The 17,064-nt window shown below is 45.0% G+C and overlaps 1 protein-coding gene across 10 annotated transcripts in view; it reads right to left on the reverse strand.

The window, feature by feature from the left end:
* The window catches only part of SPECC1 (sperm antigen with calponin homology and coiled-coil domains 1), a 345,436-nt gene that overhangs the window by 98,438 nt on the left and 229,934 nt on the right, over nucleotides 1–17,064 (reverse strand). For 8 of the 10 annotated variants that reach the window (XM_078154748.1, XM_078154744.1, XM_078154747.1 and 5 more), the window contains 2 exons: nucleotides 4,609–4,754; nucleotides 3,541–3,641 (listed from right to left, as the gene is read on the reverse strand). In XM_078154748.1, coding sequence (XP_078010874.1) covers nucleotides 3,541–3,641; nucleotides 4,609–4,754 — 247 coding nt within the window. Of the gene's footprint in view, nucleotides 1–3,540; nucleotides 3,642–4,608; nucleotides 4,755–9,265; nucleotides 10,985–16,696; nucleotides 16,901–17,064 lie in introns of those variants that run through there. The other 2 variants (XM_021006927.2, XM_021006928.2) reach the window with 2 other exon arrangements.

Here is a 17,064-nt window from a genome sequence, read left to right on the forward strand (position 1 = left end):
TCTGGGGCAGGATCCGAACTCAGGTCTCCCTGATACGAGGCCTACCGTTCCATCCTGTCACTATTTCCAAATTAGCTCCACTCTGGCCATCATTCTCACATCTCCCCTCCTTCTCCACCTCCATCCCCAAGCTTGGACTCTGGGCCCTGACAGGTGAGCCTGCGCCTTATCTTGCCCAGAAGCAGCCCTCTGAATTGTTTCCCAGCCTCTATTTCCAAACTAAGCAGCTTTGTGCTTCCCTCTCTACCCCCCTTACCCATTCCCCTTCACATCTTGTCTCTGTCTATTAAAACGTAAGCTCCTTGAGGGCAGGAATTATTTTTGTCTTTCTTTGAATCCCCAGCCCTATGCACAAGACTTAGCATTCAGCAAGCAATTTAAAGAATGCTTTATTGGGGTAGCCAGGTGGGCGCAGTGTCCGGCCCTGAAGTCAGGAGGACCTGAGTTCAAATGTGACCTCAGACCAAACACTTGACACTAGCTGTGTGACCCTGGGCAAGTCACTTAACCCCAACTGCCTAAAAAACCAAACAAACAAAATGCTTTATTTCTGCCTGTGTCTGTCTGTCTATCTAGCTACCCTAAATAATCTCAAAACAAACCAGATGAATTAGCTCCACTGCAGGTAACAATGGGTAAAGGACCTCACTGTCACCTGAGAAATGACCTTTTGTATCAATTAATCCAAAGGTTCATTTTTTGAGAAAATGACTTGTTTCCCTTTAGTATTTATTTGAAGAGGATCGCAGACACCGCCCCCGCGCCCCCCCCCCCAGCCCCAGGGCCCATATCTGCTTCTGGCCTTGTCTGCTCTGTAGAGAACCCACAAGCCACAGGAAGGCTCCGCTGCCTCACCTCCTGAGAAAAGGTCAAATGACTTTTTTCTAGGTGGAAATACAAATAAATGAGGCTTCTTATCACCGCTGCTGTTTGTAGCAACTTATACAAAGCCTGGATGGGTACTGCCCCTGAGAGATGCAATGTGGCTCAGCAGATAGCAGGTGGGCTGGCATGCCAGTCTCCTTTTTTACAGGCTACCCTCTGCCTCTCAGAATCACTGGCATCCTTCCAAGTGCCATCTCCTCCTACACAGGCCTTTCCTGACCCCCCTGGTTGCTTCTGCCTCCTCCTGGAAGTGGCTTTGTATATTTTTAAATTTAATTTTCTAAGTACGTGTTGATCTCCCCTAATAGAGAACCAGTCCCTTGGGGGTGGGGAGCAAGGCCTGTTCCATTTTTGTCTGTGTAGTGTCTGAACGTGGCAGGCACGTAGGATTACAGACTAAGAACTGGAAAGTACTTTTGAGGTCATCCAGACCAGAGCCCTCATTTTACTGACGAGGAAGTGAATTGATTCACACAGCTGGTTAAGTATCAGAGGCAGGCTGTCCTGACTCCCGGTACTCTAACCACTAGGCTACCTCTTTAGGCATTCACTGAATTGAATTGAACTGGGTTCAAGTACTGCCTCAGACACTTACCAACTGAGTGACCATGGACAAGTCACCCTGCTGTCTCCCAGTGCCTCAGACAATTTTCTAAGACAAGGGTTATTAACTTGGCTTTCAGGGACTAAGGAGTCTGTGCATAGATTTCATGTGGTGAGGGTGGATGGGGTGGGGGTGGGGTGATTACCTTTGGTTTCCTTAGTATCTTATGTTTTAGTTTATGGGTTTAAAAACTTTATTCCTAGAAGGGTATGTCTATAGCTTCACCTGATTTGCCAGAGGGGTCCAAGATACACACACACAAAAGTTGAGAAACCTTTTCTTTCTTTTTCTTTTTTCTTTTGGCTAGGCAATGGGGTTAAGTGACTCACCCAGGGTCACACAGCTAGTAAGAGTCAAGCGTCTCAGGACGGATTTGAAATCAGGTACCCCTGACTCCAGGGCTGGGGCTCTATCCATTGCACCACCTAGCTGCCCCAAGAAACCCTTTTCTAAGAGTATAAGTTATATATGAGTTGCTGATTGAGGGTTCTTTATCCCAATGAGATCAAAGGTCCACCCTGTAACACAGGTGGGAGGTGGGCAGGCCTGAAGCAGAGTAGGTGCTTAATAATTGCTGACTGATTGATTGATATTAGGCATAGTTCCTTCCCAATGGGTTTTAAGAGGTTCAGATAAATTACTTAAGATAAACAAAGCCTGCTCATTCCAAGGCTTTTAAGCAAACAATCACCAAAAGGATGGCTAATTATTTAATTTGCATCCGCATCTACAAGAGGAACAGACTAGGCTAAGTAAGTTTTACTTCCTAAAACCAAAAAGCAACAGTATTTCCAAGAGGCCATTAATGATACAGAAGATAATAGTCCTAATAATATTAGTCTTAACCCTAAAGATATGTCAGTTGGCTAAGTGTTGTTAAGAGTATCTCAAAAGCACAATCCTGGACCTTCAAAGAGATTATACCACAGAAAGCACAGGGAAGTTGCCCATTGTATAAGTCATATCCCAAGTCAGGTTAGCATTGGTCCTAGAAATGTCCATTTCTAAGCTAAATACTGTTAGGCTAGTGCTATCATTGGCAAAATGTTTATTTGGTGTATGGCTGCCAAGTGGGCCCCATAGGTAGGCAGGCAAAAATTCAATGCCCCCTGCAAACTCACACAGTCTATAATTTGGAGACACATTCTCACTTTCTGACCACTTTTTTTTAATGTGGGTGTTTTTGTCCATTTAGAATATAGGTCAGTTTCACAGTCCATTTCCAACATCTTTCAGTTTCCTTGTCCATTTCCAACATAGGTCAGTTTCACTGTCCATTTCCAATATCTCTCCTTTCATTGTACCTTTCTAACAAGTTAGTTTCATTGTCCATTTCAACATCCTTCAGTTTCATCATCCATTCCCAACAGAGATCAATTTCATCATCCATTTCTATCCCCACACTATAATCTCCATTTAAAGGGATGCTTGGAGGCAGCCAGGTAGAGCAATGAGTGGATAGATCCCTGGCATCTGGAGTCAGGAAGACCTAAGTTCAAATCCAGCCTCAGACTCCTTCTAGCTGTGTGATCCTGGGCAAGTCACTTAACTCAACCTCAATTTTCCCATCTGTAAGATGGGGACAATAATAGCACCTACCTCCCACAGTTGTCATGAGGATAAAATGAGATAGTATTTAAGTGCTTTGCAAATCTTAAAATGTTATAGAAATGCTAGCTATTTATTCTGGGAATACTTTAGAAATGGCATGTTAAGAAAAAATGATCTGACAGTCTTGGAACTTTCTTTTCTTTCTGAGTAATGAGAAAGAAAAATTCTCAACAAGATCCTGAGAAGTTCACAACTGTCCCTTTGGGACCTTGATAAGGCAACACAGACTTAATGGTTTATGTCAGTTTCATTAAAAATGTATTTTTTTCCCCTCCTCAAGCTTAGAAGAGGGACATCTGAAGTGCCTTGGAAAACAAACAGATCAGTTTTCACTGCCCTTTGGTGGCCTGGGTGAATTTAATAGAATAGCACCTTATCTCAGAGGGTATCTTTGACTCCCTCCCTCCCACCATCTGCTCCAGAAAGGCTCCTTCTTATACCTGTATGGGGGAGACGGCAGCTGCTGGCGCTGTCCTCACTGGAATTCCACTGAGGGGACTCCGGGGGGTCTTGTGCACAGAGACGCTCTGCCCAGGGCCACCTGCCGAGGAAAGGGTTGATGAGCTTTGTGTGCCATGCTATTCCAGTCAGTGCTTCACTTTGGTCAGCAGAGCCTAGATTTAGGGTTGGAAGGGGCCTTAGAGGTCATTTGGTCCAACCCCCTAATTTTGCAGATAAAGAAACTGAAGGCCTGATCACTGTGGTAGCAAAGGTCAGAGTCAGAATTTGAACCTAGGTCTTCTGACTCCAGAGCTAGCTCTATGTCTCTCACTACACTGCCTCCCTGCTAAGGTGGGGCATCACTTTGCCACCCATGTTGAGGACCAACACCTAAAGCATTAATCTGGGGAGCCTAAAAGGCTTCCTAAGACATTACTTCTCCTATCCCATCGTGGTCAGCGATGGAGTGGTGGCAGCAGGTGACGAAGTTTGGCTTACTCTGGGGCAAGGCAAGAGGTGCCACGCACAGAAAAAGAGGTAGGCCTAACCAGGAGAAATACAGCCTCCGTGGCAGGAGAGTAAGTAATGCCGAGAAACTAAAAGTAAGAAGAAGTCATGACCCATACCATTTCAGTCTACTCTTTTTCCTACTTGCAAGATCTGAATACAGTAAGAAAATCAGATTTTTCCAAGCTGGAAGGGACCTTGAAGATTATCTCGTCCAACATCCTCATTTTATAGAGAGGAAAAGGCCTGAGAAATGAAGCGACCACTGGAAGGTCACATAGCCAATGAGGGGCAGAGCCAAGACTCATTTCCACTCCAGTGGAAGGCTGCATAGTGAGCCTGGCTAAGCGATCCATCCTCACGTCTCTAGACTGATTCTGCATGGGAGTCAGCACTAGTCTTGTGGTAGTGATAACCAGGCCACAGAGGTCGTAAGAACTCATCACTCTTCCATCCTCACCACACAGTGGACGTATCTGGTTTGCGTGTGGACAGAGGGAAGAGGGGGTGGGGAATCAAGGTGGATGAGGGTGCATGCCTGAAACGGAAGAATCCCATACCTGAGCATCCCAAATCAAATGACTTGATCAGCGACTTAACAGTGGCGGCTGACTCTGAAGGCGTCGGGGAGGCTCTGCTCACACAGACCCCTTGCCACCGGCCGGGACCATCCATTTCTGGGGAGTCTGGCTCTTCGTTTACAGGCCTGTGTGCAAAAGGCAGAACAAGATGAGTCAGGAGAGGCCCAGGGGTGGGATACGGAAGTTTCTGAAAGAGACAAAGGAATAAAGATGAGAAAACAAGCAGAACTGGGGGGTGGGGTGGGATTTCAACTCATTCCTTCTCTTTGCCAGTTGGACCCACTGCGTTAGGAAATTATTTTGGGGGCCTATTATCTACTTATAAATAAGATAGCATTTCTCTTGAGAAATTCCTTGGGCTGGGCCCAAAATAGCGATTCTATGTATAGATCTAGCCAGCTGTGTCCACCACAATAGCGCTAGACTAAACAAGCCTCTGGGAGGATGCTCTAGGTCTCCAGGTGAGGACAGGTTTCCTGCCTTGTTGCAAGCTTCCTGGTACCTTCTCGCCAACTTTGTATTGGTCAGCATTACAGAGTCACGGAATGTCAGAGCTGGCCAGAGACCTTGGGGATCATCTTGTCCAGCCCAATTTTTCAGAGGAGGTAAAGCAAAGTAGCTTGCTTAAGGTCACACAGCTAAGCTGGGTGGCAGACCCAGGGCTAAAATCCAGAGGCCTTGTCTGATGCCTTCCACTGTGCTGTGTCAAGGAAAGAGGCCAGCTAGACGTGGAATAAGAGCCCAAAGGGAGCATGTCCTGCTCATTTATGCCGATAAACACTGTGAAGGCTTAAAATGTGAATGACGTGCTAGTAATCTTGGCTCAAATGATTCTAACAATCCCAAGCTTTGGCGACTTAGCTTATCGTTCCTTACGTTCCCAGCCTTCTGTCTCTTGAATAACCAAACTGGGCACAGAGCTCTCCAAGCAACAAAAAAAGCAGTCCATCCTAACTAAGATATAGCCCCAGTACCAAACCCCAAAATGAAATCCCTCCACTCCTCGCCCTCCAACCCTACCCAGGACCCAGCTCTCTCTTCTGTTTCTCTATTCTATCTACTCAACCCCACCACACAGAATAAAGGAGCCAGAGAATGTTGGAGTTGGAAGGAATCTTAGTAGAGAACAGTTAGTACAGCCTCCCACCCAGCACACATTTATTCACACTCATTTTGGAGATGAGGAAACTAAGTCCAGAGAAAAGGGCAAGTGACTTGCCCAAGGTCACACTGTAAGTAGCAGAAATAACACTGGAACTCAAACCTCTTTACTTCATGTGAAGTGTTCTTTTTACCATACCAACATCTCTCTGTCTCTCTGTCTCTCTCACTCTCTCTCTCCCTCTTTCTCTCTCCCCCCCCCTTCTCTCTGGAAACTAATCAACAAGCATTTATTAAGTGCCTATTATATCCCAGGTGGGCAGCTAGAGTGCCAGGCCTGGAGTCAGGAAGACCTGAGTTCAAATCTGGCCTCAGACATTTACTAGCTATGTGACCTTGGGCAAGTCACTTCACCCTGTTTGCCTCAGTTTCCTCATCTGTCAAATGAGCTGGAGAAGGAAATGGCAAATCGGTACAGTCTCTTTGCCAAGAAAACCCCCAACAGGGTCATGAAGAGTCAGACAGGACTGATACGACTTAACAACAATAACAACAACAATCTTTCCTAGGCATTGTGCTAAACTCTAGAGAGATAAAAAGAGGCAAAAGACAATGCTGTCTGAAAGGAACTTGCAATCTAATAGGGGGGTCCATAGGAAAACTGTACAAACAAGATCCATATATTAAGGATAAACTGAAGAACATCTCAGAGGGAAAGTTAAGATTAAGGAGTGGGAAAGGCTTCTTGCAGAAAGTAGGAGTTTAGTTGGGACTTGATGGAGGAAGGAGGATGCATATGTCCAGTATGGAGGACAACAAATGAAAATGTCTGGAGTCAAGAGACAGAGTGCCATGGGCGAGGAACGGCAAGGAGGCCAGTGCTCCTGGACCCCAGACTATGTGGAAAGAAGGTATTTGCTTGGAAAAGTAGGAAGGGGCTAGTTTATAAAAGGCTTTAAAAGCCAATGAAGGACTTTATATTTGGTCCTGGAGGTGTTACGGCATTGCTGGAGTACATTGAGTGGGGGGAGAGGGTCAGGGTTAGACCTGAGCTTTAGAAAGATCAATGTGACAGCTAAGTGGAGGATGGATTGGAATGGGGAGAGAATTGGGGCAGAGGCCAACTGGCAGTCTCTGTAACAGTCCAGGGTTAATAATAACAATAATAACTAACACTGAAATTGCTCCTTAAAGTTTGCCAAAGCACTAAATGTATACACTCATTGGACCCTCATAATGAACCTGGGAGGTCAGCGCTCTGGGTATTATTATCCCCATTTTGCAGATGAGGAAAAGGCTAGATGACCTGCCATAGTACACACAGCTGGTAATTAACTGAGGCTGGATTTGAACACAGACCCTGACCTCAGCTCCAGCACCCTATGCCCTAAGAAACTTCTCAGATCATGATGGACTGACCTCGTGGTAATTCTTCCCTTCCGAAAAGTGACTTATCATGAAGCTGGAGAGGAAAGCTACTAGGCCAAATCAGTTACCAGCAGAGAGGGGGGAGATGACTGGGGTTTCTATTCCTGACAATATCCAGGGAGGTCTGGCTACTTCTCTTTAACTGATTCACTTAGGGTACTTTGGAGCCTTTTTGAAATGCAGGCCATCCCTGGAAGGCAGATGGTTTTGGAAATCCATCTTAATTCCATTTTCCAGCAATCCAATACCAAGAAAGCTCTGAGTGTGCCCCCCGCCCCCAACCACGGCATCCAATCTCCTTCAATTACCCAGAATTTGCCATTTGTCTTTCTATCCCAAGTGCCTAACACAAGACCTTGCCCAGAGTAAGAGCTTACTAAATGTTTGTCGAATCAATGAGTGAATGAATAAAATCTTCCATTGTTTAGTAAAATAACAATGACGACAACAAAAAGCAGAGAACTCGCTTGGCTTTAATTTGTAACACCAAAGCTAATGTGATTCCTTCCCACGAAATAGAATACAACCAAAACTTCTGTTCCTGATAGCCAGTAGGAATATTTTAGTCCACTCATTGTCCAAAGGTACTGCTTAGAAAGTACATCCCAATAAGACCACCAGAAAAAGATGGGTTTATCTTTTAGGCATCTGTGGGAAGAGATTCTATTAATTATTTAGGATAGACTTTTTTTTTTTTTGAAGCTGGCCCTCTGTTTGGGGTAGGGAACTCCCCGTGAGGGAAGTCCTCTCTCAAGACAGCTAGACATCTTTTCTGTGACTTAAGTCTTAGAGAGCTGCTATATGTGAGGCAGCATTTAAACCCAGGCCTTCCTAACACTGAGGCTGGCTCTCTAGCCCCTATACCACACTGCCTCCGTAGGTACGCTATAGGATATTTAAAATAAAGTTTCCACCAAATTATTCCTTTCACACACTGCCGTCCCCCGAGGGAGTAAACCAAAGATTTATTCATCATGGAACCACAAAATGGATATCATAACTGGAGGGGACCCTTAAATATTATATTACATATTCTATGTTATAGAGGTCTAGTCCAACCTTCCCATCATCCTCTTTTTGGAGAAAACTAAATCCTCCAAAGGGAAAGTGACTCACCCAAGGTCACAAAACAGCAAGTAGTAGGGCTGGGATGAGAACCTAGGTCTCACGGAATTCAGACAAACCAAAGCTTGAAATGAATAAGCACCAAAAAAGGAGATTTATTACAGATTTAAGAGCACCAGCGGCCTTTTCTCATTCTCAGAATCACAAGCTAACAGAGCTGGAAGGAACCTCATCTAGTTAAACTGGGCTAGAGCCTCTTTTGCGATGCCTTGGACAAATGGCCATGTGGCTTGGGCTCAAAAGCCTCCAGTTAGAGGGACCCTGCTACCTCCTGGGGGCAGACCCTTCCATTCTGGGAGAGCTAGGGATTTCTCCTGACATTAAGGCTAAGCTTGCTCTACCCCCCTCTTTTCTTACAAAAATAAAAATCTAAAATTTGATTGATATTTTGTTAAGAGGCAGGAACTAGAAGGCATTCTTTACACAGGTAGCATCCCAACCCTACTTTTGAATTTTAACTAAAATCACAGTGTTTCTAAATTAACATGTTCTATTCTCTGAAGGCTTAGTTTTCTCTCTTTTTTTCCCCCAAATGAATTAAACACAAAATCAGTGATTTCTTTACCTGCTTCCTCCTTACCCTCTTTCTTTCTTCTTTGTACCCTCAGCACCTAGTATATAATAGGTGCTTAATAAATGCTTACTTTGCTCTCCTTACAGGTTGGCATCCATTTGAAATCTGTAAGTCTGCCCTACAATATTCCACAATAGAAAAAACAGGAATCTATCACCTTACATCCCTAGTCTCTCCCCTCTCCTTCCAGTCTTCTGGCTTCTCTTGGAAATTCAGCTTGCTGGCAGCAGGAAGGTTGGGACCCTGGTAGCCTCTGTCCCAGGCTGCCTCCTTCCCCGAGCTCTGTACCCAACACCTTGTTTTTTTTTTTATAAAAAACAAAACCAAACCAAAAACCCTGAAGGGTCTTCCTTTGAAAATGCCAGAGCTACAGACAAGTGGCTAAGGATGAAACAACACTCCAGCGGCTATGTGAAACAGGGTCAGGTTTATTTACCACTCCATTCTATAATCTTCACATATAAAAGCCAGTAGCAGATACAGACGGTGCAAGGAGGGTCCAAAGGGTGGGGAGCAGATGAGTTACTCATTCATGTCACACATGAAGGCATTGGGCACCCTTCTTGGCATGCAGTCACTCTGAGCATCCCCCTCCTAGGGAGATGGCCCGGAACCCACCATAGGACAAATGGAGGCAGTTTCTGAAACACGTGTGCAGAGGCATCGGAAACTTCCTTCTGATGGCCCAGAGAGATTTCTTTTTCAGTGATTCTTTACTCCCCAGGCTGACACCAGGGAAAGCTTCCCTGACCATATACTTGCCCTGAGAAGAAGCTATACACACTTTGACCTTACCTGACATTATGGTCGGTGGGCAATTACTTTTGCCCCATGCATTGACTATTTAAATGCTGAAAAAAAATTCAATTAAATTTAAAAAAAAAGCAAAACCAAAACAAACCAAACTCTGTTTGGCATCGTCTGCTATTGACCAGGCCATCAAATTAAGGGGAAAGGCGGTTTCTGACTATTGGGAGTTGCTGAATTCGGTCCAGATCTTCACAAAGGCACACATTCTGTAGGACACTCCAGAGAAGTGTTCACCACCTAGTTCAGGCCTTGTTCCACTTGGGGTCCGCCACCGCCACCTAGTGGTACATGCCATTAAAAAAAACCCTCAGGGGTTCAAGGCAGGTTGGCTCCATCCATCTATCTGTTGTCTCCCGCTTTCAGTTAAGGGAAGCTTAATATGATCAACAGTCTTTTTCTGTTTGCTCAACTACACCCTCTGCTGGCCATCCATTGCTATCAACTCTTGCATCTGTGTGATCTATCAGAAAAACTCTTGGAAATCAAACTGGGGCCGGGGCCATCACTTTGTATCAGTCGATTGGGTGTGTTACCTGGTATTTCATTGGGGTGGAGGGGAGGTACAGAATAGGAAAGTAGGATGGAGAGGCGGTACAGCTTTCTGGCAATGTCCAAGGCGAGTCTTCACAGTATGGCTTCATTTTGTTTAAAGTATTGTAAATTCTTAGAATATTCATGTTAAAATGGAAATAGAAAGAAAAACACACACACATACATACACACGTGCTAAAACAAAACAAAATGAACAAAACAAAACTCCGGTCTCAGGCTGTCCACCATGTTGGAATTCCTGTGCCATGTCTTCTCTTACGTGAAGATGAGTGATGGGGAATGGAATCCCATAACAATTCACAAGCGCCTGGTCATTTTGTTTTCAGGGTGATCCTGTGATGTCCTGGAAAAGGGGGCTTTGGCATTCTCCTTCTGTGTGGTACCCCAAGCTCTTGAAACTTTTCACTCGCCTCCTGTGTGTGCCAGAGGGGTAATGCATCCAAAGAAATTTCTGTTTTCATCTTGAAAAGAAAACCTGTTGCATCTTGGGAGAAAAAGGACTGAAGAAAAGGATGATGACTGTTAAGGCTGACCAGGGTGGTGACTCCATCCACAATGGGGTGTAACACAAACAGGCTGCATTCCCACGGTGTGAGAGGGTGGGAATAAGTTGGGAAATAATTTGGCTCTTTGTAAAGAAATGCTCTTTTCCTATAAAGATTTCCCCCTTCAGGCAGAAGAGGCTGAAGTGTCCAGTCATGGCAAGAGCAGGTCTTTCTGTCTTTTTCTTGCTCCGAGCTGTGCTAGCTAGCAGAGACCAGGGCACTGTGAAAACAGAAGAAAAAAATGGGAAGGGGAGGGATGGTAAAGGCATCACACAATGTGAAGAGATCTCAGCTTTATGGCTTCCACGTCAGGGTTACACTGGAAATACTTTATCTGAGGGAGGGGGGACAACCTGCCACTAAAAGAGGGTCTCACTGAGGCTCTTCTCTCTCGTATGTAAACAACCACCAAATGCCAAAAACCTGGAGCCTTCTCACCAGGTCCCCATCAGTAAACAATTATGTTGGGAGGGCATAGCCAAGTTTTTAAAAAGTCAAGGTCATTTGGAGTAGAAAAAGCCAATTTAGGCAGTGACTTATGTAGTCCTCTGTTGTCCTGGAGGTCTTGAGGGTCTAACTGGAGCCTGTGAACTTGATTTAAAAAAAAATGTATGTATGTATATATATAAACATACACACATGTGTATGTATGCCTGTATGTCTGTATGTGTATCTATGTGTGTGTACATTATTTATAGGTGTATATATTATATTATACATAATAATATTATTATACTTGACCTATGGTAGAGTTTTCTGAGCTCATATTGGTCTGGTCAGCCACAGTTGGACACATTGTACTTGGACCCCAACATAGTGATGTCATTTTGGTCCTCTTGGACAACAAAGGACAATAGCCAACCAATATCATATTACAAATAAGTGTGTGTGTGTGTGTGGGGGGAAGGGTTGTTTATTTTTTTGGAGGTAACTGGGGTTAAGTGACTTGCCCCAAGTCACCCTGCTAGTATGTGTCAGAGGTGAGATTTGAACTCAGGTCCTCCTGACTCCAGGGCTGGTGCTCTATCCACTGCGCCCCACTAGCTGCCCCACAAATATATGTTTTTACAAAAGATTATAAGATACATGTAACAAAGGAAACTAATTATATTGACATATATTTGTATGGATAACTCTATGTAACTACATAAAAATATATGTAAATATATGATTGTATTTCAATATAATTGGTTTTCTTTGTAATCCAACACATTTTATTTTATGTATTGAAGGGGTCAGTAGGCTTCACAAGACTGACTGTCCAACGGGTCCATGACACAGAGAAAGTGAAGAGCCCCATCACATATTCAGTGCACAGCCACTTAATCAATGTCTATTGACTAATCGTCATCTGTGATCTGTGTCAGAGGCAGAGACTAAAATGGAAGAAGTGTTCTGTGGGAGAAGGGCTTTGTTCCAAGAAATGACAGATCTTTCTCCACTCCTCTCAAAGGGAAGATTTTCAGTGTTAGTGTATATGTATGTGTACGTGTGTGTATGTAAATCTACACAAATTTCAGGGACACGTCTGGGGCGTGGGCAGGGGCTTCCCAGGGGACACTCTCCAACTGGGGCCAGCGTCTCAGTTTCAAAGCCTCATCCTCAGAGGAGCAGGGGAGCGCGGGTCCGAGGCAGGTTCAAGGATTTACCTCCATCTTCCTCGTGTCCCCCTTTTTGGCGGCAGGAGAGCTGCCGAAAGCTCGGTCAGACACAACAGCTGCAAGAAAGACACAGAAGGGGCCACACATTGGCGCACACAGACCGGACATCGGGGCTTCGCACAGACGCAGACGGACGAGGTGGAAGCTTTAGTTTCGGGAGAGTTCGTGTGTCGCGTGCTGTCTGCCAGGCTGCGCACTTGAGAAGTGACAATAGGAGGAAATGTACGGGAAAAAAAAAAAAGAAAGAAAGATAAAGAAGGAAAAGAAACAGGGATCCATGGGGTGGGCCAAGCTTCTCGCTGTGAATTTCGTCTTTTTCTAAAAAACGTGATAGAATCACTCAAGTGTCAGGACTGTGATTCATATGTTGGTTGATTCTGCGTAACTTTTATTCTTCCCATTGTTACAAGGGAAGGATGACGGGGTTGGGAAGGAGAAGAGAGGCCTATTTGGAAGTAACTCTGATATAAAAACAAAAGGCATCCACAAAAACTTTTAAAAAATAAACCACAGGCAGTAAAAATAAATAAAATCTTGGTAAACAAGTTTTTTTTTTTAAAAATTCACTCAATAGTGCTGGGGAAAATGCATATTCCTTTAACATAATTATCTGCCCTGACATCCCTTGGATATGATCTGACACCATTTGATAAAGCTGCACATGTATGAACCTAGAAAGAAATGATGCTTGGTTACTGGGAACGAGAGAAACACATCTTAAATGCTTCTGGAATGGGTCCCTGTGGTGTTGTTTAGTCGTTTTTCAGTCATGTCTTGACTCTTTGAGACACAATCTGGGGTTTTCTTGGCAGAGATACTGGAGTGGTTTGCCATTTCCTTCTCAGCTCATTTTACAGATGAGGAAACTGAGGCAAACAGGGTTCAGTGACTTGCTCAGGGTCACACAGCTAGTAAGTGTCTGAGGCTGGCTTTAACCTCATGAGTCTTCCTGTGCACCACGTGAGCCATGTTCGCTTCCCTAACATGTGTTAGCTCATGCTTAAAAAGAAAAAAAAAACCTCTTTGGTGGCTTATCAGAATTTGGGGCAAGGTTCTTAGTCTGGGGGCCATGAACTTGGTTTTTAAAAAGTATTTTGATATTTCCGTATAATGGGTTTCCATGGGTTTTATTTGATGCACTTAGGAAAACGTGATTCTGAGAAGGAGTCTATAGCTTCATCACACTGCCTGCCAGACAGGCCAATGATACATAAACAGGGTTAAGAGCCCCTGCTTTCACAGTGCCCATATAAAGATCAGCCAGGCCAGAAAGCTCAGTCAGTATTTAAATGAGTAAAGGAAGGTCTGTTTGTTTCTCCTTTCTACGCATTTCTTCTTGCAGCCTTAAATTAGGATGAACTGTGATAAAAAGTTCAAGAACTTAATCCCTGCTTCCCCATCTGCTCAGAGATACCTGCTTCTAGATGATTCTCATGGGGGTTCTGATGGTGGGCAAGGTGGGCTGGCCTGATTTCCTGATGGATCAAGGCCAGGCAAAGGAACATTAAGAGGGTTATCCAAATAGGGGTAGGGGCGGTGGGGTGGGTGAAGCCAGCAGTGTCAATGGCTCCTGGCCTTCATGGCCAGAAACCATCTCTACAGAAAACCATGTTAGAGAAAGTGGTTTGGTCAAATGGAGGCTCAGAATTAAAGAACCATTACTAGGAGTGAAGGTGAGGTCAATGTGTGGACCATGGGTTCAATTAAGGGGGAGTGGGGGGAGACCTTGGCCCACTGGGATGCTTAGGAGAGAAAAGGTCAGGGTGGAGGAGCTTCCTCAGCCTACCACCTGGTAGCTTCCTACCTATCATACTGAAGAGTTAGGGGCTACACCTGGGATTTCACTGGCAGAGGAAACATCTACTGATGCAGCTCACCACCTTCTCAGAAATTTCCCTGGGGGCACTGAGATCTTAAGTAAGTCACCCAGAGTCCCACCAGCAGCATGGGTTAGAGGCACATCTTGACGTGGGACCTTCCTGGCTCTGAGATATGAGGAGCTAGGTACATCATTTCAATTTCTTGTCTCAATCATAATTATTTATTTTTGTCAAATAGCTACCAACCTCTGTTGCTTTTACTTTGCTAAAAGCCTGAAAGCACCCTTGAAATTCAGCGCCTTTGGGTAAAGTCCCAGTTACCCCTACCCGAGTTACTGCTTTGCCCTCTTACCTCTCTCTGAGGTACCAAGAGGTTTAGCAGGCTAAACTATGTCAGTAACAAATGCTCTTTTTTACCCAGACCCTGAGATTTCAGCCACATCTCTGCTTTGCTTGTCATCACTACACTCCCCAAGAGGTCCCCTTTGCAAAATCGGAAAGTGAGAGCCGGTCGGTGCTTTTTGTCTGAGGGCGCCTTCCTGGAGGCTCTTACCTTTCTTTCAGAGGCGGGGCTTGGAAGAATTCACCGGGATATTTTCTGCGAGTTTTCTGGCTGTGCCTGAACCAAGAATGATTCATCCATGCCTCACTGGACAAAGGCTACAATTCAGGGTTCCAGCCAAGAATTCATTTAGCCAGAGGGGAAATGCTAAAGTAGCTGCAGCAGGGCCCCTGGGACTGTGCTGGGCTTTGCTTCTTGCTCCAGAGGTGTGTTCAGGAAGTGGCCGAGCCATCGTCAGCCTCCACGGAGCAGCCGCCTCTCGGGAGAAGGGCATTTTGCCAAGGGAACTTGCCATCAGACAGGAAACCATCCCTGAGAGGCACTGTCTGATGATCTACCAAAGGCAGGGCCGATCAACGCAACAAGACGCAAGGGGACGCGGGGAGGCTCCACCCGAGTTCAGTAGCATGTCACATTTGAGGAGGGGGGCCTAGCCCTGAAACAAGGGCTGGGGGGAGGGGAACTTTCATGATGTGGGAATTAGACAGCCTTGGGAGGGCTGAAGAGAAAGCATCGTGTCTTAAACAGTGACCGTGAGTCTGAAGGTTGAGGGTGTCCTAAAGTGTACGCCTGCATTTAGGGATTGACACTCTGCTATAATTCCAAGGCTCTATTCATAGATTCCAGCCTGTTTCCTCTAGGTTGTGATACAAATGAAGCTCTTTCTCAATGACCTTCTGGGCCTTCTCTGTCTTCAAGACTAATCTGTGATCATTTCCTCCACCTGCTAATACCTTCCCCCTCAAAATTATCTCGCATTTATTATGCATATACACATATATTCATGTGTGTATATGCACATATATGTATGTATATATGTGCATATAGATTAAATATGTATGTATATGTGCACTGTGTACATGTATGCATATGTGTGTACATATACACTCATGTGCATATGCATGTATACATCAAAACATCATCTCCCTGAGAAGAGTGTAAGCCCCTTGCGGGCAGAGCACGTTTCGTCTTTGTCCTTGTCTCTCCAGCACTGTGCACATAGCAGGTGACTCGTAATTGCTTGTTCAGTGACTAAGTGCAGCACTGGAAGTTAGGCTTTTGGGCTCTATTTAAAAAACAGAGAAGGGAAGCAAGACAGACAGACAGACAAATAAACAGAGAGGCAAACACGTAAAAGCCAACGGAGATAGGCCCCATAATTACCAGCACACCTCGCCCGTCAGGGGATGCAGCCTGGCTTGGCCTCCCCTAGGATTTCCCTCAGTGGGGATGGAGGCCATGGGCTAAGGAGTGGCTCTGATGTCATGAGGCTGCTTCTGAGGGGACCTTATGTGTCTGTTCCAACAGAGGGGAAGACCCTTGAGGACGGGGGCAGCTTGGTTTACATTGTTGTATTCCCTGGGCCTGTGGTGGCGTATGACATATAACAGGTACTTCTTAAATTGTGGGGCCGGTCTCCTGCTTTTCGTTCCTCCATCTCACCCTTAACCCTTCTCTAGAAATTGATAATACTCAATACTGGAGTTGGAAAACAAGGACAATATGGGGGCTAATTAACTTAGGCCCCCAACAGACCTCGGAGGGCTGTTATTCCATTCTCTGAAGTCTCTAAAAGTCATGAAAATGGGAATTTGAGATTCTAAGGTCATAGATTTAGGGCCACAAGGGACCTTGGCATCTAAACCAAATCCTCCCAATTGGCAGATATGGAAATGGAGGTCCATTTGTCTGACTCCAGAGTCTCTCCAGAGTCTTTGTTCTCTAGTGCCTCCTAAATTAGTTCCCCAGTAATTCCCCCTCCCTCCCCTTTGCAATCTACCAACGACAGGAAGAGGTCTAATTTTGCAGCCTGTTTCCCGGGTCAAATGATTGCCACACATCTGAACCTAGAAAGAGAATCACTCAAATAATTTCCTGAAATCAAGGACCCCAAAGTAAAACCATTTATTCCTGACCATGAAAAGGAAAACTGAGATTTTATTAGTCCCATGGCGAGTGCAAAATAATGTAGTAAAGAGCTTTTATTTTGAACACAGTCATCAATGTCCATCTCCCCTCCAGAACCATTCCAGCTGCCTCTCTTTCCCTCTTAGGTGGAAGAGTTTTACGGGGTGGAGTATGCTCAGTCTCTCCTGCTCAAAGACATGAGGGGGAGGAGCTATGTCAAGCAAGCCCTGGCTAAGATCACTCCCCAAGTCATAATTTCTTTGGTTTATAAATAATGTTGATTTCTTCACTGGAGCAGTCTCCCCATGAGGAGCTCTCTCTTCTAATGCTGATTAAATGCACCTTCTCT

This window comes from Phascolarctos cinereus, unplaced genomic scaffold (assembly GCF_003287225.1).
Source record: "Phascolarctos cinereus isolate Bilbo 61053 unplaced genomic scaffold, phaCin_HiC Scaffold_5;HRSCAF=322, whole genome shotgun sequence".
NCBI lineage: Eukaryota > Metazoa > Chordata > Mammalia > Diprotodontia > Phascolarctidae > Phascolarctos > Phascolarctos cinereus.